Source organism: Urocitellus parryii, chromosome 10 (genome assembly GCF_045843805.1).
Source record: "Urocitellus parryii isolate mUroPar1 chromosome 10, mUroPar1.hap1, whole genome shotgun sequence".
Taxonomy (NCBI): Eukaryota; Metazoa; Chordata; class Mammalia; order Rodentia; family Sciuridae; genus Urocitellus; species Urocitellus parryii.
This window is the reverse complement of record NC_135540.1, coordinates 22,438,507-22,464,977: the sequence shown is the minus strand read 5'-3', so window position 1 is coordinate 22,464,977 and position 26,471 is coordinate 22,438,507. Positions and strand designations below refer to the sequence as shown.

At 41.7% G+C, this 26,471-nt stretch overlaps 1 protein-coding gene across 1 annotated transcript in view; it reads right to left on the bottom strand.

Annotated features, from left to right (window-relative positions):
- Positions 1-26,471, bottom strand: part of Arhgap10 (Rho GTPase activating protein 10) — a 302,252-nt gene that overhangs the window by 78,038 nt on the left and 197,743 nt on the right. The window contains exons 17-18 of the mRNA XM_026392727.2: positions 20,985-21,090; positions 19,393-19,552 (exon numbers count right to left, since the gene is read on the bottom strand). Coding sequence (XP_026248512.1) covers positions 19,393-19,552; positions 20,985-21,090 — 266 coding nt within the window. The remainder of the gene's footprint in view (positions 1-19,392; positions 19,553-20,984; positions 21,091-26,471) is intronic.

The window sequence follows — 26,471 nt, the reverse complement described above, 5'->3', positions numbered from 1 at the left end:
TAAGGCTTCTGATTTGCAGATGATGGCCTTCTGACGCATGTGACCTTTTCTCTGTGCGTATGGGACCCTGTTATCTCTTGTTCTTCATATAAGCATCATCCCTAGTGGATTAAGGACCCATCCTTATGACCTCATTGAACTTTAATTACCTCCTTAAAACCCAATCTTCTAATGCACATAGGGATTAGAGCCTCAATGTGTGGATCAGCCTGGACACATATCAACCCACACAGGTAGGTGCAGGACAAGGGTTTCACCCAGGTCCCCTTGCAGCCCATTCACTGCCCAGATCTCAACGGTTTTGCAAACAGGCCCATGTGTGTGATCTCTCTCTCTGGCTGGGCTACACGCAATTCCAGCAGAGGTCCTTTCCCTGACCCTTCACCAGGGAGTCTCAGTCTTGGATAACTTACCAACCTCTTCCTATCATTCTGAGGCAAAAGATGATCATTTCTGAAAACTCACATCGGAAATTACCCAGACGGGAAATGAAACCCCCACCTTTACACTGGGCTTCACTTCTATGCCCTACCTCTTGTTTGATTTAGATTTGCTTTTGATGTTTTCTCTTTGACTGCTTTTCTGTTTATTGCTGGAGATCATCAACTCTGAGGTATTTATGATAAGGTGTCCCCAAGCATGTAACACTGGCTCTGTTCTTTCTACAATGGAAAAGGAGGATGATCAGAGGATTTTGTATAGATTATGAGGCTTTATCCAAAGCTGCCCGGACCATCTCCTTCCCCCTCTCTCCAAAGGAATGATTTTTGAGGAGCTCACACATGCATCTGTCCCATGTCCCTTCTGTGAAAGGCCAAGTTGGGAGTAATTCAGAGACGGGCCATGCAAACTTTTGTTAACTTCATTCTCTGATCAGCAGCCTTTTCTTCCATTTGATCCTAGAGTGGTTTTTTTGAACCTATTTTTTATTATAAAATTTTGAGAACTTGTCTTCATCACATTAAAACATGTATTTGTGAAAATTGTTTTAGATAATGACAATAACACTTGTAAATACATAGGTAAAAATAATGTGAAAACTTGTAACTTGAAAAGCTTCACTTTACCCCCCATCCAACTGTGTAAATGGATTACATATTTTTATCAAATCATATTACGATCGCCCTAGTTTATTACACCTACGACAAGGATTCCCAGCTTTTGGAGTTACTATGTGCCCTTCAATCATATGTAAATGGTGAACATGCGCTAGTATATTTTCAGAAAGCAGACTTTTACTTTTCATCAAATTCTCAAAGAAGTGCAAAGCATAACTAGTCAAGAAACACTGACCTCAAGTAATGAGAGGCACGGCTGCCAAGAATGGGAAACAGGGAGAAGCAGAAACAACTGACAACAGTTTGAATTTGTCTGAATAATAATGCAAAAGAGTTTTCTTTAAGGTACATGGAATTCGGAGAAATACACAGCAGACTTCAAAAAAAAAATTAGACTGTGGCTGTGTCTGGGTCCTAGAAACTCAAGTCTAGTAGGAACCACAAAATAAAATGATTACACATAAGAAAATTCCCATTTGAGGACCTTTCCACATCAATCCATCAAAAGTCCGGCTGACTTGTACTTATTAGCACATTAAGCACGTATGACCTAATTCCTTCATTAAATTTTGAAAATGATGACTAATCCTCTTAGTGGTCATTTGCCCCACTTCCACCTAAATAGAAGTGACATTCCTGAGAAATTCAGTGATGGAGCCTCCCTTAGGAGGAAAATTTCAACTTTTACTTATTGCTAAGGTAGGGAAAGACAATTGCCTAAAAACAGAACAGTCTATATATAAATTCTATTTTCAACATATAAACAAAGCAGAACCGATTCAGCCACAAATTAGAACAGGAGGTGGAGACTGAGAATAATATGCTTGAGATTACAATCCAGATTTTGTATGAGTTTCTGATGTGCACTGTTTCTTTGTATGAACATATACAGAATCACTCATTCACAAAGGATTATAAATCTTCCTCATACCCTATTAATTCAACCACTTTGGAGATTTGGTCTGGCGCAGTCTGCAATCTGCAGCCTGCATACGCTTTCAGTAAATAAGAATAGCAATAATGACAATGAGCAACACTCCAGCTGCACAGTGATTAATAAGACATTTTTGTGCTCACCGCCAGGTACTGGCATGTGTGGCTCAAGCGACTATATAAAGCTCATGACTTTATGAAATCAAACACAGGGATTTCCTTTCTGACTCCCACACATTCCTATGGAGGCATACATAAGCACTTTTGTGCAATTTAAACTTGGAGCCATCCATCCAGTAATATTGACTGAAACACTATGCATCATTTAAGCTTAAAGAGAAAAAAATACAGTCATGTTTTTCTTGGGACAGTAGAAAGACCACAAAGAACTTTCTAACTGTGTGGCTCAACTGCCTAAAATCCCTTTTGCAACAAGCCAGGCTATAAATGAATAAAGCAAGCTGTGAGACCTTGGGTGAGTTAATTTCATTCAACTCTCTGAGCTTTGCTTCTTGATTCACCTATGAACTGCAGAAAAACCAATACCCCTGCAGAGTTGACTGTGTTGATTCATGGTTTGTATGAACTAGAACTTGCCAGGTATGGAACACCAGGTGCTCCATCAGTCTTCACAGCTGTGCACAACTTCTTCCCTAAATACCCTAGAATGCTTAGGGAGGGGAGTCTTGCATTTTATAATTGTATCCATTCCACCCCTCGCAGCCCTCTTTCACCACCATGGACAGAATAATTAAGTATCTTCAGAGGAAAAAACAAAGTTAACTCACAAAGGAATGTCTAGTACAAAAAACCTTCCAAGTGTACAGGATCTTAACCTGGCTCTAGATAAAGACAGCAAGTGTCTTATAGGTTCAAATTCTAATGCACAATCTTGGGGCCATGTTCCTGGGCCACCACCATTGGTTAGACCTTTCACTGAACACTGGACTCCAAAAAGATATGCTTTTTGTTTTCATTCTTTTCTACCCATATAGTAAAAGGCATATAAAAGTTTAAGAGTTGGTGTTGGGGCTCAGTGGTAGAGAGCTTGCCCAGCACGAGTAAGGCACTGAGTTCAATCCCCAGCACCACGTTTAAAAAAAAAAAAAAAAAAACTAAAGCAAAAATAAAGATATGTGTCCATCTACAACTAGAAATATTTTTAAAAAGCTTAAAGTTTGCTGAGTGGCTCAACTGCCTAAAATCCCTTTTAATAATTGTACAAAAGAAAGAAAGGATACCAACCATAAACATCAGATCATTTAACTATTACCATGAATAATTTCAGATATATCTACCAGTAAAAAGGATATAATGAGTTCCTGTGAAGACACTGTGTAATGGTTTGGATCGGAGATGCCCCCCAAAAGTTTCTGGGCTAATGCAGGAATATTTAGAGGTAAAATTATTAGCTTTGTGCGAGCTGGAACCTAATCAGTCCGCCCTAGTTTGGTAGGATTACTGGGCAGTAACTATAGGTAGGTGGGGAGTGGCTGGAGGAAGTAGGTCACCTGGGGCATGCCCTAAAAGGGTGCATCTACCCTGGTGTCCCCCACCTGCCCACTCTGCTTCCTGGTGACCATGAGTTGAGCAGCTTCCCTCTAACACACTCTTCCACCATGATGTTCTACCTCATCTCGGGCTCAGAGCAATGGAGTCAGCCAACCATGGACAAAACCTCTGAAATCGTTGGCCAAAATAAACTTTTCCTCCTCTAAGTCGTTTGTGTCAGGTATTTTGGTGACAATCATGAAAAGCTGATTAACACACAAGTGGTAACATCTACATCAATTACTAATCTATGACCAGTATCAGTTCATCTATACTTCTACACTATGAAGCAAACTCCAGGCTATGTGAAGATGTTAAGAAAGTTTTAAGTGACTTGGTACGACTCTGCTCTGGAATTCAAGATGACTGTATCTCTACAGTAACAAGTAGTACTTATTAGTGGGTGTTCTCAACTAGAGGTTTCAACGCAAAATGATTAATAGAATTGACTGCTGTCTCAGGCTCAAAAATTGTAAGGTAAATTCTTCCCCCAAACCAGTATGCATTAGGGGAAACTTTTAGTATGACTAGTTAAAATTGTAAAAATAGATTATTACACAAAAAGATCTGTAAAAGAATAACCCCAAAAAGAGCTTGTGAGAGGAAGATGGCACTCACACAGGATGCCAAGTCCACCTGCTGAATACTGGCAGAAGGCAGATCATTTTAAAAAATGTTTTTACAAAAAGACATTTTTAGAAAAATATCTGAAACAAATAGAGGAGGGAGCAAATCTGGGGTGGGGGGGGCAGTGTCAGTGTGTCACAGACACTACCAAGGAGGGGAGCTAGGTTGAGAGGCAGAGGAGATGGGGCAGAGCAGACATGGAGGCACCCTCTGGAGAAAATTTGAGTCCTAAAAAGACAGCATTCAATGGAGTTTAGGGTTAAAAAAAGAAATAAAGCTAACAAAACTGATTCCTGCCCTCAAGGTCACTCTCAAAAAGAAATCAACCAACTGGAAACTTAAAACAAGGGTACTTCTGAAGGACTTTCATCCTGTGCCAAGTTAACCCAGTGACATAAGACTGTGTGGCATGTAATTGACTTACCCTGCACTGACCACATTCTTCTAGATTCCCAGGCTCCTCTGAAGTCAATCATGTACTTTTTAATATAGATTATTATTAATATATAATATATACATACGGAACACAGTGTGATAACTGAATACATATGTACAAAGTGTAACCATCAAAGCTGGGTAATTAGCATTTCTTCTCCCTAAACATTTCTCATGTCTTTGTATTGGGAACTGATAACATGCACTTCATCTATTGAAGGAACAGATAATTCCAAAGCAAAAAAGGAAAGGCTGTGAATCCCAGTGAAGAATATTCTTGCGAAAGAATCAGGATCCCGTCCACACTGCTGCCCCACAAGTTCCTTGCCGTGGCAATTAAAAGACACCCAGTGTGAAGAGAAGAGTGAACACAGCAGGCCTCACCCTGTTGTCCTTAGGCTGACCCTTAGTTGGCATCTGGGAAACTAGATGGTCAACTCTGCCTTAAACTATTATAAAACATTCCCTAAACAGTCAAGTCTGTTTGTACCAAAAAAAAAAAAAAAAAAAATGTAGGTGTTATACCTGCTAGTCTTCTGGGAATCTTAAATTATTGGACACACTAGGCAAAAGATTCCCACATAACTACTTCCACACAAAAATACAAGGAAGGGAGTCTCTAGCAAAATCCGTTTACAGAAGCACCCACCACAAGCTTGCTGCACTTTGTACTTTCACTGCTGGGGGAAGAATATGCTCTCTGTGACCCCTCTGCAGGGAGGAAGGGCATAAGGAAGCTACACGTGGATTCTACCAGGCTCCCCCAGGGTCTTCTTGCACAATCTAGCTGGGTACCCTGTGTATTAAATCCATCTGTGAGGACAACGGTAAGCTAAGTTTACTGCATCATCCCAGCAAGTCTCTGAACACGGGTACAGTCTTAAGGACCCCCTGACACATTCAGAGATGGGTCTAGAATTATTGGGGCTTCCTCTGTAAGGCTTCCTGCACCAAGTAGCCTCTTCCCCCCCACTCTTTCAGCGACGGTGGCAACTAGAGGGTGAATGGAAGTGTAGCACAACTAAAACTGCTGACCCCCAGTGTGTGGGGGCTGACGCGGTCAACCCTTAGGCTAGCCACTGTCTGGCTAACGTTTATTTACCAAAATGTTTAGTGAGGCAGGACATTAGTGTCTGTCACTAATGCAGAAATAGATACACTAACATGGCCAGCTATCAGGTACCTCTGACTAAATGTGGCTGGGATTCAGACTGCTTTTGATCTGGGGGAAGTTCAGAAGAATTCAAATAAGATGAGCTTTGCACAGTGCAGAGCTGATCTAGACAGAGGTACACTCTTCAGTCTTCTCTCCCCCTTCCCACAGAAAGCTGCACACCAGCACATCTCAAAATGATGGGAATTGGTCCTCTCATTATTTAAGCTGCTATTCTTTAAATTCTTATTAAATTGTTTATTTCAGCACAGACTCATATCTTCCATGGTCAAAGTGAGGGATTTTGAAAGGTTTCCCTGGTAGCTGGCCTGGGGCAGGAAGGGGAAGAGTGGGGGAGAGGACAAAAGCCACATAGCCTTCTCAGGGAATAGCATGAATAGAGACAAATGGTGTCTTTCTCTCCTCCTCTCCTAGTTTCCTGGGCAGAAGCATAGGAAATAAGTCAGCAGCAACATCAACAAAGGATGAGTCTGACAATATGCTCCTAGTCCCAACTTCTCCTGGACTATACCAAAACTCTTGGTTTCCTGTGGGTCTAGGTTCTTAACCTGGATGTCCCCAGAATTCCTGAAACCGTATATACATTCCTTTTGTGCCTAAATAGACAACTTTCTGGGAACAAAACCCAAGGATTTCATTAAATTTTCAAAGTGGCTACTGATGTAATAAAGCTTCAAAACTGACAGAGAGAGGCTGTCTAGTGTAGGGATGGCCTTTCAAGGACCAGCCAGCAAGGAGATGTGGAAGAATGCAGGATGCATCAGAACACAGACTGAAGTCTTGAAAAACAATTCCCTAGTAAAAGAAATTTTACAGAAGTCAAGAGAACAGCTACTTCTAGCTTAAACTGTAGACTGAGAACATTAAAAACTGAAGCACATTAAAGAAGTTCAAGTCATAAAATTATGGGATCAGAGCCACAGGTTCTTGCTTGAGTGCCTTTAAAGGACCAATTTCTACCTCAAGCTATGTTGATCTGATACACACTCCTGATCTGTTTTCCTAAGGATCAGGTCTACAAGTTGCCTCAAGGTCATGGAGGAGATACCTGAAGTAGGAAAAGTATAAACAAAACTGAGTTAAATCAAAGTCACTGAATAATCTGTGGACCTGAGAATGCAGGTGCTTCATGCTCTGTTATCTTCTCAAATTGTGTAAAGTATGAGCTGCTTGTGACAAAAACCTTATCAAGATAATACAAGTAAAAGGATTCACTAAAAGGTATCAGCAGGAAGTAGAAATCGCTGGATCTCAAGGCTGCTTTGATCAGTAACTAAAGGTCATCAAGAGTCAAAGTAGCAGTTCTCCATCTCCTGCCTGTGCATTCCCATCTTTGGGCTGCAAGATCTTCTCTGGCCACTATCTTCCTGTTCTGTTGCACCTGACTCATGGACAGAGGTTTTTCACCACCCCCTCCCCAGGACATGGACAATCTCACAATAGCTAGCTCAGTTTCTCCACATCCTGATTCCAAACTTGTAGGAGAGAGAATCTGACTCAGCCTGATTTCTAGTTTGACTGATACTGTTTAACCCTGGTGCCACCTGCAGATCTAGTGAAGATGAGAGTAAGTCATCCAAACAGGCTAGAGAAGCCCATCTCTGCAGTGAGCAGATCTCAGACGGGCTGGGCTGTCGCCCAAAGTAAATATTTGTACCACACTATTATGAAGAACTGCAGATTGAGGAGGAACCCAGACACATAAAAATGGGAAGCAGCCGAGTTCAGAGTCTACAAAAATATCCCTCTCCCAGCTCTGCCTATGTAGAAGGAGCAGGAGATCTTTAGTGGGGAGAGCACTTTACAAGTATTCTAGTCTGGTGCAAATGGCAACATTATTACTGTAGTCTCAACAGTACACATCCTACAGATGGAGTGCAGCATCCCTAATCTGAAATCTCAACTCCAAATGCTCTTAAATGCACGAACACAACACTCAGAAAGTTTCACAACTTGAAGCATTTTGGATATGGAGATTAGGGATGTTCAACTGATGGAGTCTATGAAAATATGCCAAAATTATTTTTTTAAAAAACCCGAAATCCCAAATACTTCTGGTCCCAAGCATTTTACTCAATCAACATAGTAATATAAACTTTCATCTTTAATTCCAAAATTTTTGCTCAAAGTATGGAACTTATTCAAGATGTGCTTATAGTTCAGAGGGAAAAAAATCAGTTCTTTACATATGACTGAAGTGATATTTTGTGTTTATATTTCCCACTTATAGTGTTTGGTGTAATTTTCAAGTTATGAAAATATTTTTTGCAACATCAAAATATTCTATTTTCAGTGCTTTGGTACAATCCACAACTATTCCATATCTGCTATTTCTGAGGATTAGCTTACAGTAGTCCAGCCTATTAGTGGCAACAAAGACTAAAGGCCTTCTTCCTAAAGCCATTTAAGATGGAAGGAGGCTTAGGAACACCATCTCCAAAGCCAGACAGTTCTGGGTTTGAATCCCAGCAATGCCACCTACCAAGGGTGACACCAGGCAAATTCTCACGCTAAGCCCCAGTTTCCTCATTTGCAAAATGAGGACAATAATATCTACCCAAAGAGTTGTCAAGCAGGACATCAAATGACACCATGTACATAACAAAGAGTGAGCATTTGTAACGGTCAGCCATACTGCTACTGTATATGAGTCATAGTGATGGTGGTAAAGATGAGGAGGATGGTAACTAGAGCTTAGCAAAAGTTTTAAGAGAGGTGAAGCCAACAGGCCTGACACTGCCCAATGCCCCAGAAGAGGTAGTAGCATCTATGATGTGTGGTTCCTGTTGCATTTGAGACAGTAAACTAAAAGCCACATGAGACACGCCTTCCTTTTCTATCATATCACAGGGATGAAAATCAGTTCCAGCCCTTAGTTTTCTCAAAATGCAAATAAGTTATTACAATTGTTTAATATAAAATGTGCTTATCCACACATTTATCAGACAGCAGCAGTGCAGGGGTTAAGAAACAGGCTTTAGAACTGGAAAGACAACTTCAAATCCCAGCTGGGTCACTTTCTATGATCTGAAGTAAGTCAATCAACTTCCGTCATGTGCAAAGCATCAGTAAGGTGTGTAACTTGCCCAACTCGTCCCTGCAACCACCCTATCAGGTGGGACTTTAGTTATTATTTTATAGAAAAGGAAAGTGGAAATGAGAATAAGTAGAGCACACAAGTCATACAACCTGGTAGAGCCAAGATTCCAAGCCTAGGAATTTTCCTTCAGAGCCCACCGTGATACATTATGCCACCCTACCTGCAGCCCCCTTCAGTGAAACACCACATAAGGAGTTGACCCTAGGCCTGGCCTCTATCAATGATCATCTATCAATGTTGGCTATTGTCATTATTTCCAATTTTATCTGGAGAGAGATAAGAGAGATGGCTCTGAAAGATTTCACAAAGAAAAAAACAATGATCAGTAGGGCCATGCAAGAAACCAAGCCAATACACACCCACTTGACCTCCCCTCTAGAGGACAGTCAGCCGAGGGGCTCTCTCTCCTGTCCACATGCACACACACCACCATGCCCACCCCTCAAACTCTGGTTCTAATTTTCCCTTGCAAGTACTCTTCATGGTGCTGAAATAAAAACAACTTAAAATGAAATGAAGGTAAGGATCATAATCTTTGTGACCATTGTGGGGAGGAGGCAGGGGATTGAACTCAGCTGGTTTTGAACTTGAGATCCTCCTGTCTCAGCCTCCCAAGCTGCTGAGATTAGAGGTGTGCACCCCCACGCCTAGCTTACTGACCACTTTTGCTTCTGCAAATGCTGTTTGAAGGTCAAGTTGTAAGCACTTGATGAGGCTCTGAGGACCCATCTCTGTAACCCTGCATCTCCAGACACTTTGGCAGAGAATTTCAGATGGGCAGAACCGCAGAGGTCAGCCAGCCTCACCCCAACTCCTTGACTCATCTCTACCAAGAACACATTCCCACGATTGAAAGTATCGTGCCGTTCTTGCTTCTGAATCAAAAACTCACCTCTTGGCAAGTTCCATTCCCTTCTACTGAGTATGCTCAGTATGACAACAAACAATAAATTTGTTCAATCAAGAATGCAGTGCTCCCATTTTCTGGAGACCACCCCAGTGCTTTTTCTTCACTGGACACTCAGATGCTACAGAATGACTCTCATCTCCCCAATGTTCTTCTATCAAACCACTCTAGCCCCTTGGAAAAAAATCAATATCTACCATCTCCAGAGCTGCATAACAGTTCAAAGCTTCCTATGCCCTGGCTCACAGAAACAGAACGGGCAAGACAATGTCCTCATTATTTTCCCTTCTCTCCTTAAAGGAGGGAGAAAGGAAGTTAGAAAGTTTTGTGTTTTTAAAGCATTTTTAAAAACATTCCCAAAAATGCAAGGCCATGTTAAGAAAAAAAAAAAATACAGAGGTCATGTTTTGACACCAAGAGGCCAACATTCGTGAAAACTTGAGGCAGGGGGAGCTCTGAAAATCTGTCAAATATTGCTGTAAGATTTTAACTCTGAACAGTTGATACTTGGGCCTACATCTCTTAGAGACTTGGAAGTTTTATGATTGTTGTTAAGACACGTATTTTCTCTCATATGAAAACTTGCTGCCTAGCAACTTGGGGCCAGCAAAGCTAAATCAAGAAGCATTTCAGCATGGAGGTTTGTTTCTGTTTGTTTTTTCTTTTAAGAGATTTCTTTTTCCCATTAAATGACAAGCACACTCTATGACCGGAAGATCCCCTGGACTCGATCGAAAACAGTTTGAATACTACTCAGTCAACCTCTTTGCATTCACGAATGACGGAGTCACCTGGAGAGTTCTAGGATGTATGCTGCTTTTGTGGCAACAGGAAGGGAGCCATGGGCTGTCCTCTGTCAAAAACATTCCACATGTGGCTGCTGCTGGGACCCCAAGTTGAGACTAAAAGGGGATTCCATTCCACACTGCACTAGGAACAGGGATGCGTCCTCCTAACTTTGTTTGCAACCTTCTAAGTTTTGCCAAAGATAGGCAGACACAAATTGGAAAGTTGGTTGCAAACAAGAATAATTCAATACAGTTTAATATGCCTAACTTAATATTTTGGAGATCACCTTAGATACCTGATGAGAAACACAATCATCCCCCAGTTGTAGAAGATTGGTTCCAAGAACCCCACAGGTACCCAAATTCACAGATGCTGAAGCCCCTTATATATAAAATGTCATAGTATTTTTACAGAGTTTATGCACATCCTTCTGCAGACTTATATCCTCTCTAGACTACTTATAATACCTGATACAAAGTACATGCTACATAAATAGCTGTTATTCTATATTGTTCAGGGAATAATAAGAATGGCTGCACATGTTCAGTACAGATGCAGTTTCTTTCCCCTGGTAGTCACTTGGCTCCATAGATGTGGAACCTGTGCTTCCCCTTGTCACCTTTACTCTTCTGCTATTCTGTGACTGGAGGACATAGACTAATGGAGGACTTTGCAATACATACTGGCAACAGGGGTCATTCAAACTATTCTGAAGAAACCTCTGGAAAGGACACAGACATCAGCCTTCTCCACAAAGCATGATCATCTCAAATGACCCTCCATCTTCAAGCCACGAAAAATGTGACCCTGGGAGGATCCCCATGTCAAAAGCCAAAAGGCTTATTTTGACAAAATTAGAAGAATCCTCATCAAGAGAAAGTTTCATGTGAATAAAATGTAATTGTCTCTTGGCACCCTGTGGTCCAGAGAAACTGTAACACTCAAAGGCTAGTACTGAACAAATATCATGACCTCCTGACCGTCAGAAAAATCACAGAAAAAAATCAGGGTGAACAGAAATGCCACAGAAGGCTAAGGCTGATCCAAAGTATGCTGCTCTGCAAGTCATGCTGAAAAGCCAACTGAAACTCAATGGGATCAACACAATGTAGACTAAAATTGCATTAGCGTATAAAGTGATTTGGTTGAGAGTAACATTATATACCTTACTTTATATGAGTTGCCCATTTTTTATATTAACATAAAATAACATTAAAAGAAAACCACCCTGATATATTTTGATAGTTCTCAAAAGCTCTTCAGAATCTTCAAAGGCCCTTGGGGAGTAGGATCGAGGAGAAAGAAGAGGAAGAATCACATTATAAATCTAATATGTAACATTAAAGTATAAAACATGAGAATGAACCCACATATTTTTATGTGTGTATATGTACATATATGTGTGTGTGTGTGTGTGTGTACACGCGCACGCATGCACACACACACACAATTATATAGACTCTATGACTCCTGAGAGGGTTTGTTACCTTTTTAACTAAGTTCCTTTAAAGAGCTCCCCGTCCCCAGATGTGAGCTGCTGTATTTCACCACATAATTGATATAGATTTTATGGTAAATTGGTCTGCCAAAAAGTGGGTGCAACCATCATGTGAAGCTTTTTAATTTTAATGTGCCAGTATTACTTTAAAAATCATTTCCTACAAAACTGTCTTTGGTGCAATATTGGGGTGCACACAGTATTCACAAATATGCATTTAAGCAGCACAAAGGATTATGCAAGTGAATGAAGGTAGCCAATTCACTACAGGGTTAGCTGGAGGTGAAGCTCAGAGGCACAGCACTTGCCCAACATGCACAAGGCCCTGGATTCAGTTCTCAGCACCACGAAGAGTTTTTAAAAGCTTCTCTAGACCATGAGAGTGCCGAGTGAGCTGCACACAACTCAGGTGCAAGCACCAGGGGTCCTGCCCAGTCCTTCCTGTTCCCATCAGTTCTGACTTCTCCACCCACAGTGTTCTTGGGGTGGGGTGGGGGTTCTGGGGCATTCTTCTGTCTCTGTCATATGAGAATCATGTACTGCCGGCCATTCCTCAGCACTATAGCTGTAGGAGCTGACATCACTCTTGCTCTCAACAGATATTCCACTCCAGAGGAGCTCACACCTCCAGCTGGTCCTTACCCTCCCCTCTGGTGGGCAGAGACAAGCGTCCTTGACAACACCCCTAGCAACCCTGACACTGATGGGGTCTTCCAGCTCTTCTTTCATCACTAATACAACTTCCTGGTTTTCAAGGATATTGTTCTTATCCTAGTGTTAAAGAGCAAACTCTGAGTTAGGCCATTTCAGTTCCAACCCAAATATTCCCACTTTCTAGCTGTGTGCTCACAGGTGAACTTATCTCTCACCTGTACAAAGGAACAGCGTAAGCATTTTGCACTTATATAGGGATGCTGTCACATATTGATACAAGGGGGGGGGTTATGTCTTTAATATGCATTTTAAGTTTATTTGTACATCAACAAAAAACATCCAGCCCCTGTATGGTTGTACAAGATGGACACTCTATAGTAATCCAAAAGCATGTCATGTCGTAAGAATCCAGTACATGCTTTCTCAGGCCAACCTCATGTCCTGGGCTACATCCTATATATTACATCTTTTATCCCTAAAATTCTCTTAATAAATTTGCATCCCATATCTCCCACTGTATATTTGGCTTATGTTGCTGGTCATACAGATAAGTAAAATTTATTGTTACAATTTAAAATTCATTCCTACCACAGAACTTCTTTTTCTTCCTTTTATTAAAGGTGCACCAATATTCTTCCAGGATTAATTATTTTTTAAAATTTGTTATGTCACAGCTCTACATATTGCTGGGATCATTGCTGCACATTCCTACAGGCACACAACTTAACAATACCATTTGACCAATATCAAGCCTTAGTCCTGAATTCTTACAATACTTTCCTCAGAGAACACCCACAAATCAGTCCCTGGATACCCCTATCCTCCTGACCAGGGCGGGCCCTGACTGACTTTCCTTCTGGTGTTTCATTCTACTTCTTGCTATTGCAAACCCTGTTCTCAGATTAAGCTTCCTGAAGCAGTTTACTTGAAAACCGTGAATGGTCCTAGTACCTGTGAAATTAAAAGCAAAAGTCCTAAGTGGCATTCTCAACCTCCTCCACCGCCCGGAATCTCTCTTCAACCTCATACTGTGCCATCGCCAAGTTCCAACAAGAGCTGTGTTCCCAGAACATACGCCTCCTTGCTGGGCTTCTGACTACATGATCTCCCATACCTGAAATGTCCTCTTAACACATCTCCACCTGTTCAAACTCCACTCTAAAACCTATTCAAACCACCTACTCAGGGAAACTTTCCAGATTCCCCTTAGTTGGACATAAACTCTCCCATAAAATCCCCATCTCTCTGAGAACACCAAGTTTCTACCACAGTGTGGCTCCTTTTGGACATTTCTTCTTTCCCTTACTAGAACTCATGGTATCATTTCTCCCAAATCTCACATCACATCTGACTCACAGCAGGCATGCAGAAAGAAAGGTTCTGAATTAATGCATAACAAGTTCATTTTGCAAAACTTGTGCAAAACTCACCAACTTCAAGGCACAACACCAAATTGAGGAGCCTCGGAAAGTTTACCCTTTCCACCTGGGATACACAATTTTCTGATTTGCAAGGTTAGAAAGACCTTGATGATTTTTTTTGGCTCATAAACACTTCTTTTAAAACAACATCTTAATGTATCACATGTCCACGAAGCCAAAACATATGGTGTAAGTTTCCTATCAAGTACATATGGATTTTATTAAAAAAAAAAAAAAAAGTGGCAAAGAGACTGAGAAATGGTGATCTCCAAAGTAGATTAACTAGGGGTCTGACTAACTCTCAAATTCAGCTAGAGCTCTCCTGCTTTAATTATATTAAGTTTCCTCTTTGCTTTTGTGACTTTCCTAGAATGGATGTTTTTCACATTCCCGGGGAGGGCGAGTAAATAATGGAGGAAAAGAAAACAGCTCTCTCTCATCCTTTCTCCTGTCCAGTATCCCGTGGGTTTCTGCTCCTCTTCCATTATTACCTCTTCCTTCCTCACAAGACTATTCTTTTAGACTTGCCTATCCCCACTCTATTTACCCCCCTTGCTTCCAAACATTTACTCAGAGGAGCTCTATCCCTCCTCACTGCTTTGGAGTCAAAAGTAAGATCCTGGGGAGGTATCTGTGTGTCAGCTGTTGGGGAGACCTGTGGCTCATGTGCACATACATGTCCACAGAGTTTATAAGAACTCCTCTTCTCAGCAGAAATGTTCTTCCTCAGAGCAGAGCCTGGACTCTAATAAAGTCCAGCTGAGCAAGAACAGAGCTAGGAGTGGAACTGTACGAGGGAAAATGGGAGAGAAAAGGAGAGGGGATGGCGGAGTTCAGTTCTTAGAATTCACTAACCCACGCTGACACTCCACTCTGCCCTCCACCTCCAGTCCCTACTGTTTCCAGGCCTCAATCCACACATACCATGGAGAACCAGAAACCCAATCCTCACTGCCTCCCTTCTCAACTGGAAGCCGGTGCTGAGGTTGGTGGTGGTGTGGTCACAGCATCGGTCCAGTCTCAAAAAGCAGAAAGAAAACAAAGCCCTCTACTCAGTTCTAGAAAGTTCCATCTCAGAGCTGGGACACTTCCATCTGCTGTGACTATGCTACTTGGCTCACTGGTTCTACCCGGAAGTTCCTGTAAGATTTGCTTAAAAAAAAAAAATGGCAAAGAAGAGAGAAATGGTGATCTCCAAAGCAGATTAATTAGGGGTCTGTACCACTTACCTCCCAGCAGAAAAATCATGCATTTTTCCCTCAGCTTCAGATAAGGGAAGATAACAGGAAGCTGTAGCATGACATGGCATCCCTCTTCCCTTTTCACAGCTACGTTCCATCAAAGTTCCCTTAATTAGGATTTAACCAAATGATAGTTGAAGCTGAACATGGTTTCAAAGCTTGTAGTCGATTTTTTTTGAAAAATGAACCATAGCCATCTCCCCATGAGCTGTCTGGAGGGTGCAGTGCACACTAATGAGGTTTAATGACAGTGTGACAGGACCATAAATGGAGGCATCAATTCCCCACCACTGGTTACCAAAAATAAAGAACAAGAAAAAAAAACTACCTACACACATTAAAAAAACAAGCTACTTTGACTATACTGGTAAAGAGACTCACCAAACTGGGTTTCCACCTTAATTTTCCAGTGGAAAGCAATGTTCACACAAGCTAGAAATGCTCCAGCAAAAGCAACAAAGACCCCAGAGATGCTCCCATGCTTTGCTCAAAGGAACTACATCTGCATTTGCCTGTCTCTCCCAATCCTCCAACTCTCTCAAAATGTACTGAATGCATTATTAGCTCATGCAATAAATATTCACTGAGCCCCTGACACACACCAGGTGCTATTGTTAAGTATACAAAAAGATCTCTGCCCTCAATAATACAGCAGGGAGAAACACAATACAACTAAGAAAGCAAGTTCTATAGTTTTTGCTGTCAGTACTGGGAATTGAACTCAGGGGCACTCAACCACTGAGCCACACCCCCAGCCCTATTTTGTATTTTATTTAGAGACAGGGTCTCACTGAGTAGCTTAGTGCCTTTCCGTTGCTGAGGCTGGCTTTGAACTGCAAGTTATATAGTTTATTGGCTAGAATAAGAGTTATGGGATACCAATCCCAAAACACAGTCATCACTCCAGCTGTGACAGGCTTCCCAACAGGGGCTGTGACTTCATCTCTCCACGCTGGCACCTGTTCCGTATTTGGCATACAATACAAATCCAATTTTTTAAAATCCTCTCAATACACAAATGATTGAACAAGTTTCTTCAGAATAATTCCCTATGAGAAAAGTTACTGGAATGGTGCTGAACAGAATGAGAGAAAAAAAAATCAGAAGTTCCTAAAAGACTCTAAGCTGTTTTTAAAAATTATGTACTGCCTGTACAGAAATGACAAGCAAGACAGCTCAGGTAAGAGTATTCATTTTCAACCACAGTCTCAACCGAGAGCCAACCAATTCAACAATGCAGGTGAACCCCCCGAAATTACTAATGCAACTGACAGAATGGGGAAATGTGATGTGCTTTTATCTGGAAAGAGGGCTAGTAACTTTCATTAGCTTCTCAGAGGTCTGCCATCCCATGAAGATTAAGAAGTGCTGCCCTAAAGAATAAATGTATTTTGAAAACTACATGCATGCCCTTGGCCATAGAAAAACACACGACTCCTAATCCACAGTTAGCCTCTTCATTTCTCTTATGAGGTGGAGGCTTTAGAGAAAGGCAAATGGCAGTCCCTTTGAGCAAAGCAACAGGGGAGCATTAGGTAGTCCCTCCTCTGCATGTCCCTCACAGACTGTCTTGACTGCACTTACTGACCCTGACAAGGCCAGGCAGAGTCAGGACAGCAAGCCGCTCCTTCAGATTCTGAGTCCAAACCAAGCTCCCATGGGTCAAAACACCAGCAGATGTCACAGATGTCCCACTCAGGTCTTGCTTTAACTACTGTGAACAAAAGCCTGATGACCATGAGTGGAACCTTCCCCCATGTTCCATGTTCCCTCCTACGTTCTTATCAGATAGAGAAGACGCTTCCTCCCCAGGGCAGCCATTCCCCTTGCTCTGCTTCCCATACTTGTAAGGAAGGTGAAAATCCAACAGCACAACACGCATGGCTGATGCAGCTGTTGGAAAGTGTCCTCCAGGTGATTCCAGTGCTACTCCAGGGTTGAAAACTATGGGTCTAGAGAAGGTACCAGCAAGCGTGTTCTGTAAAGGGCCTGATAGTACATCTTTTTGCCTGCTCTGTTGTAACTATTCAATCCTGCTGATATGTCAGAGTAGCCACAGGTAATATGTAATAGAGGAGAAAATAACAGTAATCTGGGAAAGGGATCACAGGGCAACAATAACAAATAGTACTTTAAGTATTTCAAATGTCACACTATTCACAAGAGCTAAAATATGGAATCAACCCAGATGCTCTTCAATGGATCAATGCAAAAAGAAAATGTGGTATGTGTACATACATACATGTGTGTGCACACGTGCACAAAGGAATACTATTCAGTCATAAAAAGAATGAAATTCTGTCATTTGCAGCAACACGGTGGAACTGGAAGTCATTATGTGACATGGAATAAGTCACACAGAGAAAGACAAACACCACATGTGCTCACTCAGTTGTGGAACCCAATAGATCAATCCTGCAGAAGACAGAATGGATTAGTGGTCACCAGAAGCAGGGTGGGAAGGGGAAAGGAGAAAGGCAGGTGGGGGGAAATGGGGCGCCAAAACTGAAGGAGAAAAGAGGAGTTACCTCTGGTTCTTCTCTAGTACAACAAGCCGACTGCTGATTAAAACCTCCTATGATATATTTCAAAATGGCTATAGAGTTTGAAACTCCCAACACATAAAAACAACTAATGCTTGAAGAGAAGGAAATGCTAATTACCCCGATTTGATTATTATATGTTACATACATATACTGAATTACCATAATGCACCCCATAAAATGTACAAATATTGTGTCACAATTTTTTTTTAAAATCACACAGGGATATAGTGGGAGGAAGAGTGTATTCCAGAAGTTTCTGCTCACCCTGACATGAATCTCCTCATCCAAACCAAGTTCAACCCCATCCCAGAACCACAGGAATGCATGCCCAACCCCCTTCCCGCCCCTGCAGATGTACTGCCTGAGCCTAAGTGAGGGTCCACCCTTCCCTGACTCCTCTTCCTTCACTGGAGATTCACAACATCTGGTCCAACCAGGAAGGGTTTTTGCAAGGCAAGGGGACTTTTAGGAGTACAAACGGATGCTAGCCATGGCCAGTGGGTGTCAGGGGAGCCTGCTCCTCCACACTAGCTCTCAAGGATGCTCACGATCCATGTCATAGTTTAGATCTTGAATGTTGCTCAAACGCCCAAGTGTTAAAGGTTTGGCCTCAGAGTGGTGCTACTGGGAGGTGCAGAACCTTTGAGAGGCAGAGCATGCTGGGAAGAAGCAGGGTAGGGGCATGTCTTGACAGGGGACAATAGATTCCCCAGACCCTCTTTCTGTTTTCCTGGCTACCAGGAGGTGAGCAGCTCCCCCGCCACAGCCTCCCACCATGAGATCTGTGCTGCAACCATCCAGCAGCCACAGGGCCAGGCAACCAAGGACCAAAACCCCTGAAACTGTGAGCCAAAGGAAAACTTTCCTCCTTATAAGTCGATCGCCCCCAGTATTTCTCACAGTGGCGGAGGCTAACACAATCTTCCTGCTGTCTCTCCTCCTTTCAACTTTTGGTCTTTTTCGAAGCCTCAAAGGCCCTAACTTTTTTTTTTTTTTAATATTTATTTTTTAGTTTCAGGTGGATAGAATATTTTACATTTATGTGGTGCTGAGGTTCAAACCCAGGGCCTCGTGCATGCTAGGCGAGCACTCTACCACTGAGCCACAATCCCAGCCCCCAAAGGCCCTAACTTGATCAAGAATTTAGGAGTACTACGACACAAAACTTCAGTGAGAAATTCAAGAACAGGAATGAAAGCAACAGAAGATCCTCAACAGCTCACAAACACGTTGCAGATATTCAACTCCATCTGGATTGCATGTTTCTCCACTAAACAAGGAAGGCGAGAGAAGACAAGCCCAGATTTATGGAATTCCATCAGAAGATGGACACCCAGTGAGAATTTTGTAGTATTAACAAAATTAAAGAAGACAGAGACAGAGAGGGGAACTTGAAGGGGCCAGTTGTACGTGACATGGTAATAATCTCCGAACAGGAATTCTCTTAAACAATTTTACCTTTTCATGATTTTCGATCAAGATTTCCACCACAATATTCTGAAACTTCAAATCCATGATGGCAGCAACAGTCTCTTCCTGCGGCCTCATCAGAGTTGGTCCAAACACCACTCCTAAATTTGCCACGGTCATTAGATTCTGCTTGGAGTGATTTGAAACACTAATATTGAATAAAGGGAAAAAAAAGATCTGTATTTAATTACACAGCAATAACTGTAGAACATACAGCATTCTGTCACTCTATGTCTTCCTTAGAACAAGGTCTCCTGGGGCTCAAATCACCCTCAGGATCAGCTCTGAACAATGGGATCCAGGATCTGACCACACCCTACAGGCTGAGGCTCCTGCCTGCTCTTCTGCTTCTCTCTGGCTCTCCTGTAGTCACAATGGCTTTCTAAATAATTGTGTATATGCTAAGCTCATTTCCTCCAAAAATGTGGGAATCCCACTTTTGCCTACATTGGTACCTCCTTGTTTCTAGGGACTACTGGCTGCACGGCACCTTGGTGAAAATCAGCTTCATGAGCAGGCGAAGCGGGACCAGACATCCCTGCTCACTCTGGCAGCCTGGCATCATAGTGCAGTGAACAATATGGACAACTGTCCTCAGCAGTCCTCCTACTTTATTCAGGCCTCAAATCAAGGACTTCATTCTCAAATGAATGAATTCTTCTACAATAACCCTCTGTATAGTCTCACAATCAACATGTGTTCTCTCTTCCCTTAATTATGTTTATTGCTACTGATATCTGAAATAATTTTTTATTTTTATTGTTATGTTTGTCTATCCCCCTTAGAAAATTTTGTGAAGGTAGGGACTTCATCTATCTTGCTCAACTGTGTATCTATTGGCACCTAAAAAAGCCATTCAATAAATATACATTAACCAAATAAATGAGTGGCTATACATCAAGACCTCAAGTGAGCCATAATATCCTCTGGCCTTCAGTTTTATTTATGTAAAATAAAAATTCTGAAACAGTGTTCCTCGCCTTCCTCTGTAAAATTTTACAGTTATAGTGATCTGAGAGTCATCTATATTTGGGGAAAAAAGGGCTAATCCTCCACTGATTTAGTGGATTTTGCTAGCTATTTAAAGAGTGTGAAAGAAAGAATGGACCCTATGAAATGACTTCCCATTACTGGATTAAACAAACTTAAGGACATGTTCAAACTCAGCTCGGGAGGCGTGAAACCAAACTAACATTGCTAACGGATTTATAATCCCATTTCCAGAATCTGTATATGGGCAATATATAGCATTCTCCTCTTTCACTTCAAATCAAACCCCGAGTTGCTGGCAATGCTGCTAAGCAAATAATTATACAACTCCACGAAGGCATTGGATTTCACCATGCTAGTCCAAAACACACAGAGGGAGTCCAGCGCCCAGCCTGCCCTTTCCAGGTGTGGTCCCTGGTATTGTGTATACAGCCCCGGCTCCACCCGGGCCAAATCCTAGCACAGGGCCGAGCACCCACAGCCGAGCACCCACAGCCGAGCACCCACAGCCGAGCACCCACAGCCGAGCACCCACAGCCGAGCACCCACAGCCGAGCAGAGAAAACTACAAGGAGGGCAAAGAGACTTACTTTGTTAAATGCTTCACCAAAATATCCAACATCTCTTTATTTTTCTCTGGTAGTTTGTGCACCAAGAAATGGATAGCATTAACTCGAGATTCCGGGCTGCCACTTTCTTTACAAAGAAAGAAAAGAACAGTTAATGGAGTACGTGGAATCAAATACATTCCCCAAACCAATAATTCTAACAGCTCATCTGCTCACAGCCTAAAAACAGATTTTCACTCTATTTTGCCACCTTGAAGAGGAAAAAGATCTATTTCCCGCTATCGTTAATCTGCAGATGCCCTCCTCTGGATCTATTTCCCGCTATCGTTAATCTGCAGATGCCCTCCTCTGACACACACCCCGGGCCCGTCAGGCGATTTCCCTGTAGCAGCAACCAGTGCCTTTTCTGGGTTTAAGAAGAACAGGGAGCCTCTCCCACAGGCAGGCCGCACTTCCAGTCCTGGGGTGCAAGTCGAATACCAGCAACAAAGTGGTTCCGCCTTATGGGTTGAACTGCATCCCCCCCAAAGATGCTGAAGCTCTGACCCTTAACACTTCAAGCGAGCCTCTCTGAAACTGAACTTGGGACTTATTTTAATCGGGTGTTTACACAGGCATGGAAACACGTGTATGCATACAGAAGGTAAAAGTGTGGACTCACAGTGCCCTAGAGACGAGTGGCATGGTGAGCCACACACATGTCCACCCAGGGAAGCACCAGGGTGCGTGAGGAGGTGCAGGGAGAGGGGAGGTGCAGGAAAAAGCCGTGATGGAGGTTCCTGCAGGAAGGAACTCAGCCAGGCGGTGCGAGCAGGCTCAGGGCCGGCTAGTTGAGATGACTTCACTGGGCTCTGGGGCAAAGGAGCTATCCCTACTTGTCTGGCACCTGGCCCTGGGGTGATGGGGGGTGTTTATTGTTACATTTTTTTTTTCAAACCCCGATACCTTTGTGTTCTTAATTTTTCTGATAAAAATTAAATATCTTCTCTGCAAAATTTTAGACAACAGAATACTGGCTTGCACAGAGAGAACTCACTGAAGGAGGGATGGAAGGTGGAGGTTCTCATGCAAAAAGAGCGCTGGGGTTACCATCTCTAGGAAGGAGCTAGCTCTGGGACAGGTTATCTCCCAGGGCAATCTCCCATTGGGACTCCCAGGGTCACGATGCCCAGATTCCAAAATATCACAGATATAAGCCACACTTAAAATAGTGGTCTTATCTGAAAATAGTCCTTAGAGATATCAGTTAAGATGACATCATAATGGGGCAGGGCAGGGTCCCTTAACTCCATAAAACCAGAGTCCTTATAATAAAACAAAGAGGTGGGGTGGGGATGTGCCTCAGTGGTAGCCCGCTTTGCCTAGCATGTGTGAGGCACTGGGTTCAATTCTCAGCACCACGTATAAATAATTTTAAAAAGGTCCACTGACAACTAAAAATATTAAAAGAAAACACAGAAGGAAGATGGACAAGTGAGGAAGATGGTGGGGGGAGGGGAACATGACTAACAGCAGAGCCAGTGATCAGAGTCGGCCTCTTCAAGCAGAGGCACACTGAGGGTGGCCAGGAAGGATCCTCCCCTCCAAGCCCGAAAGGAGCAAATCTTGATTCAGATTTTTAGTCCCCAGTATTGCAACAGAATAAATTGCTGTTTAAGCCACTTAGCTTGTGGTACTTCAGCGACAGCAGCCCTGGGAAACCAACATATTCCCTTTACCCCTTGAACTGGAGAATTACCTGTGGCTCTGGTTAACACTGTACCCAATTAACTTTATTATGTAGCTGCTTGGGAAATTATCAAACAAATCAAGTCAAGGCTCGTTACTGAAGAATACGCTAGAGTTTTCAGGAGTGGCAAAGAGGAGATAGAAAGGAATTAGGGAATCTGTTTATTGTTACTTTTTTTTTTTTTCCAAACCCTGATACCTTTGTGCTTTTAATTTTTCTGATAAAAATTAAATATATTCTCTGTAAAATTTTAGACAACAGAAAATAAAGACAACTAAAAATCACTGAAACTCCAATATACAAGAAATAATGCAAGATCAGACTATAAAAAAAAAAAAAAAAAAAAAAACTTGTACAAATCAACCAGAAGGGAGAGGGGAAAATCCCAAAATAAAAACAAGCGAAGGACCAGAGCAGGGATTTTCAAAGATTTATATTATGATTACATATGAAAATAGACTCAACCTCTATGAGACACACAGAAATTAAATCCTCAACAAGAGACTGACACTCGCCCACCAGAAGAGCTTTGAGTACCAAGTGGGACCTGGGGCGACCCAAACTTTCATATACTTAACTAGCTGTGTCTTTGGCCCCTGGTGCTGGGGCTGGAACCCAGGGCTTGCACAGGCTAAGCCAGCTCTCCTACACTGAGCGACACACACCAGCTGTAGAGGGGAATAATTTACAACCACTCCGGAGACGTGGTTGGCAGATCTGCTAAAGCTGAACAAACATATACCCTAAGATCCAAGAATTCCACTCATAGATACAACCCGGAGACATGCACACAAGTGTTCAATAAAAGGCACACGCTAGAATATTCGTAGCCGCACTCTTTGTGATAGCCCCAAAGTGGAAATGACCCAGATGTCCATTAAAAGTAGAACTGATCGATATATTGTGCTATGTCCATACCAGGGAACGGACCAAAAATGCTCCGCTTCTTACAATGTGGATGAAGCCCACGAGATGAGTCCAAAAAGTCAGACGTATCAGAATGTGTTTCCATCAGATTTCAGCAACCCAAGGTGTCTGTAGTCAAAGGACAGCCACACCTCATAAGGTGGATAGTGACCACATGGGTAGGAGAAGGGCTTCTGAGATCCTGATCATGTTTGATTTCTTGACCTGTAAGCTGCTCACAGGGGCACCTTCCCTTGGTGAAAATTCATTAGCGGTGTGTTTCTTTGTGCATACTGATGTTATGTTTCAACAAGTCAAGTTCACTTGAATTCAAGTTCCCCATAATAGATCTCATTGTAAAATGAGCTGGTGGGTTTTAGGTCTAATCCTTTCAGAGTTTTCCTCCCTTTACTTGGAATGAAATGTTTGAACAGCCTTTTTCATTTAACAGAGCATGGATGACTTTCCATGTCATTAAACCGAGAGCCACACCGTCAATCTTATGAAATGCACATTGCTTCCAACGTTGGTAAAGTTAACTCTGCCCGGTTTACACTCCCAGTAACACAGTAACACTGCTGGAGAGTGAAGAATGGGATTTACAAGAAGACACTGAGACAGTCGTCTCTAAAAGCAAAGGAACAAAAAGGCTAAAGCTAAAAAGCATGGTTGTGATGAGGCAGAACAGGAATCATTAACTCTTATTACCTAACAACAAAAAAAAAGCTTTTACAGAGACTAAAATTATCACTGAAAACAAAAGCACAACTGTCTCTAGAGTTAGGTGATAAATTACAACCCAGTTCTAAATCTGGAGTTAAAACCAAGAAACCAACTTAAAACCTCATCAGTGTTGGAAAAAACAAAAACACAACAATTTCAATTCACAGTTTTGATCTTCAAAAAATAAAATCCAAGTATAAACTCCACAAAACAGCCAAGAATTCCAAGGGAATAAAGGAAAATCAACAAGGATAAGAATTTTGTATTTTAAAACTTAAAAATTTTTGAAAAGTTTGTATACTAAAAAGCTACTTTTAACTCAGAAGATTAAAAAACAATAAGTCTGTTTCTTGACATTAAAATCATTTTTTCCCAGTGAAAATCTAGTTTTAATATGTTAGCATTACTTACTCAAACACAAGCTGGAGAAATAGTTTTCCACCCTCTAGGGATAAGGTTCTTCATTTCTAAAAATAGAATTCCTTCTGAAAAACAGTCAAAACTTCCACTTTCTTCCTTGAGTCCCTCTCCCACTAGCCCATCCCATCTCTTCTGCAATCACACTTGAATTTTTTTCCCAAGTTTGTTTTTTCCTCTTTTTTCTTTAAAAAAAAAATTCAATAAAGCTTTTAAAATAAAACTATTTGTTCTCTATATTGTTTTATTTTGGTATTAATCAGAGCTTTGTATTAACATACATTTCTATAAGGTTTCCAAAAAATTTTCTTCTTCTTCTAATATTAGTTGTCATCAGTTGCTTATACTACATATATATTCAATTGGTACTAGTTGACAAAGAATAAAAGGCATAACTTCTTTTTTAAAAAAAATTGGTATTCCTGGTTAATCACACACCAGATTCTTGAAATATGTCAGGGAATTAGGAGTTTACTATAATAGGAAAGAAAGGCGTTTTAATTGTGAAACCACACATCAGCATCCATCACATTTTAGTGTCTATTTGCTTATGGTGCTGTGGCAATGAGACCAAAAAGAACAATCAACTTACCAGAGCTTATCAAAGACACAAGGTAGGTAAATGTTATTTTAATATTTAAACACCATACATCAATAATACTATAATTTAAGAAAAGCATTAGCAAAACCAACCCCAGCACTTTCCAAGGGACTAGTGGGCTTTAGACAACAGACATCCAGTGCTCTAATTCTTCTATGGGTTCCCCTTCTACTGTGACATAAATACACCAGACTGAGGGATGTCAACACCCCCCAAAAGTCAATTACTTTAATTTCCAGGCTTCCGAATCCTTCCCTACCTAGAGCCCACATGACCCTGTCTTACTGGTAAACCTGCATGGGGAGCAAGGATAGAAATTCTGGTTGAGCAAAAGCCTATGTACTGGATCCTACAATAGTCATGTTTCTCGTCAGAAATGGCCCTAAGAACTTTGTGATTATGATTATGCTTCCCAGCTAACTTGACTACAGTAAGAAAACGTACTGAACACAGCAACACAAGCACTCTGGTTTGAGAGACAGTTCAGAAATTATTCCTATAATCCAACATCAGGTACCCAGGCTTCAGCTGTCATTCTTTTGCTAATTAAATGTTAGGTCCAACCCAGAAGCATGGGTCCATCCATGCTTATCAAAATGACTTGTGAAGGACTCTATGCCTTCAGACCAAGAGTTACAACATTCTCAAAGGTAATAAGCATCATGCAGTAAGACATCCAGGCAGATGTCTGCTGCCTTCCAAGGGTGGACACAAGTTTTTGATTTTCTGCACTTTTGTCTTGTGAATTTCTATACCAAAACCTCAGGACAGTATCTCGCAAGATGGATGGATGTCTTTACTTCCTTTAAGCAATCTTAATGAACTCAAATACTCGTTCAACTCTTTGAATCTTTTTAAAGGAAAAAAAGTTGACTTCCAATGCATTTAATATTGAATCATGGGTTGACTTTTCTTAGAACAAGATACAAAATACTTGGCCTTTTGTGATGACGACACAGATCATAGTTTTCTATGATGACCTTGTAGATTTAACTCAGAGGTTCTCAATAGAAAACCATAAGAAAGAAAGAGATGTGAGAAAAGGAAGGGACCCAGGAGAAACCTTCAGAACTCACAGCAGGCAGGGAGAAGAGAGATCTCAACACCACAGAACAGATGGAAACCAGCTCAC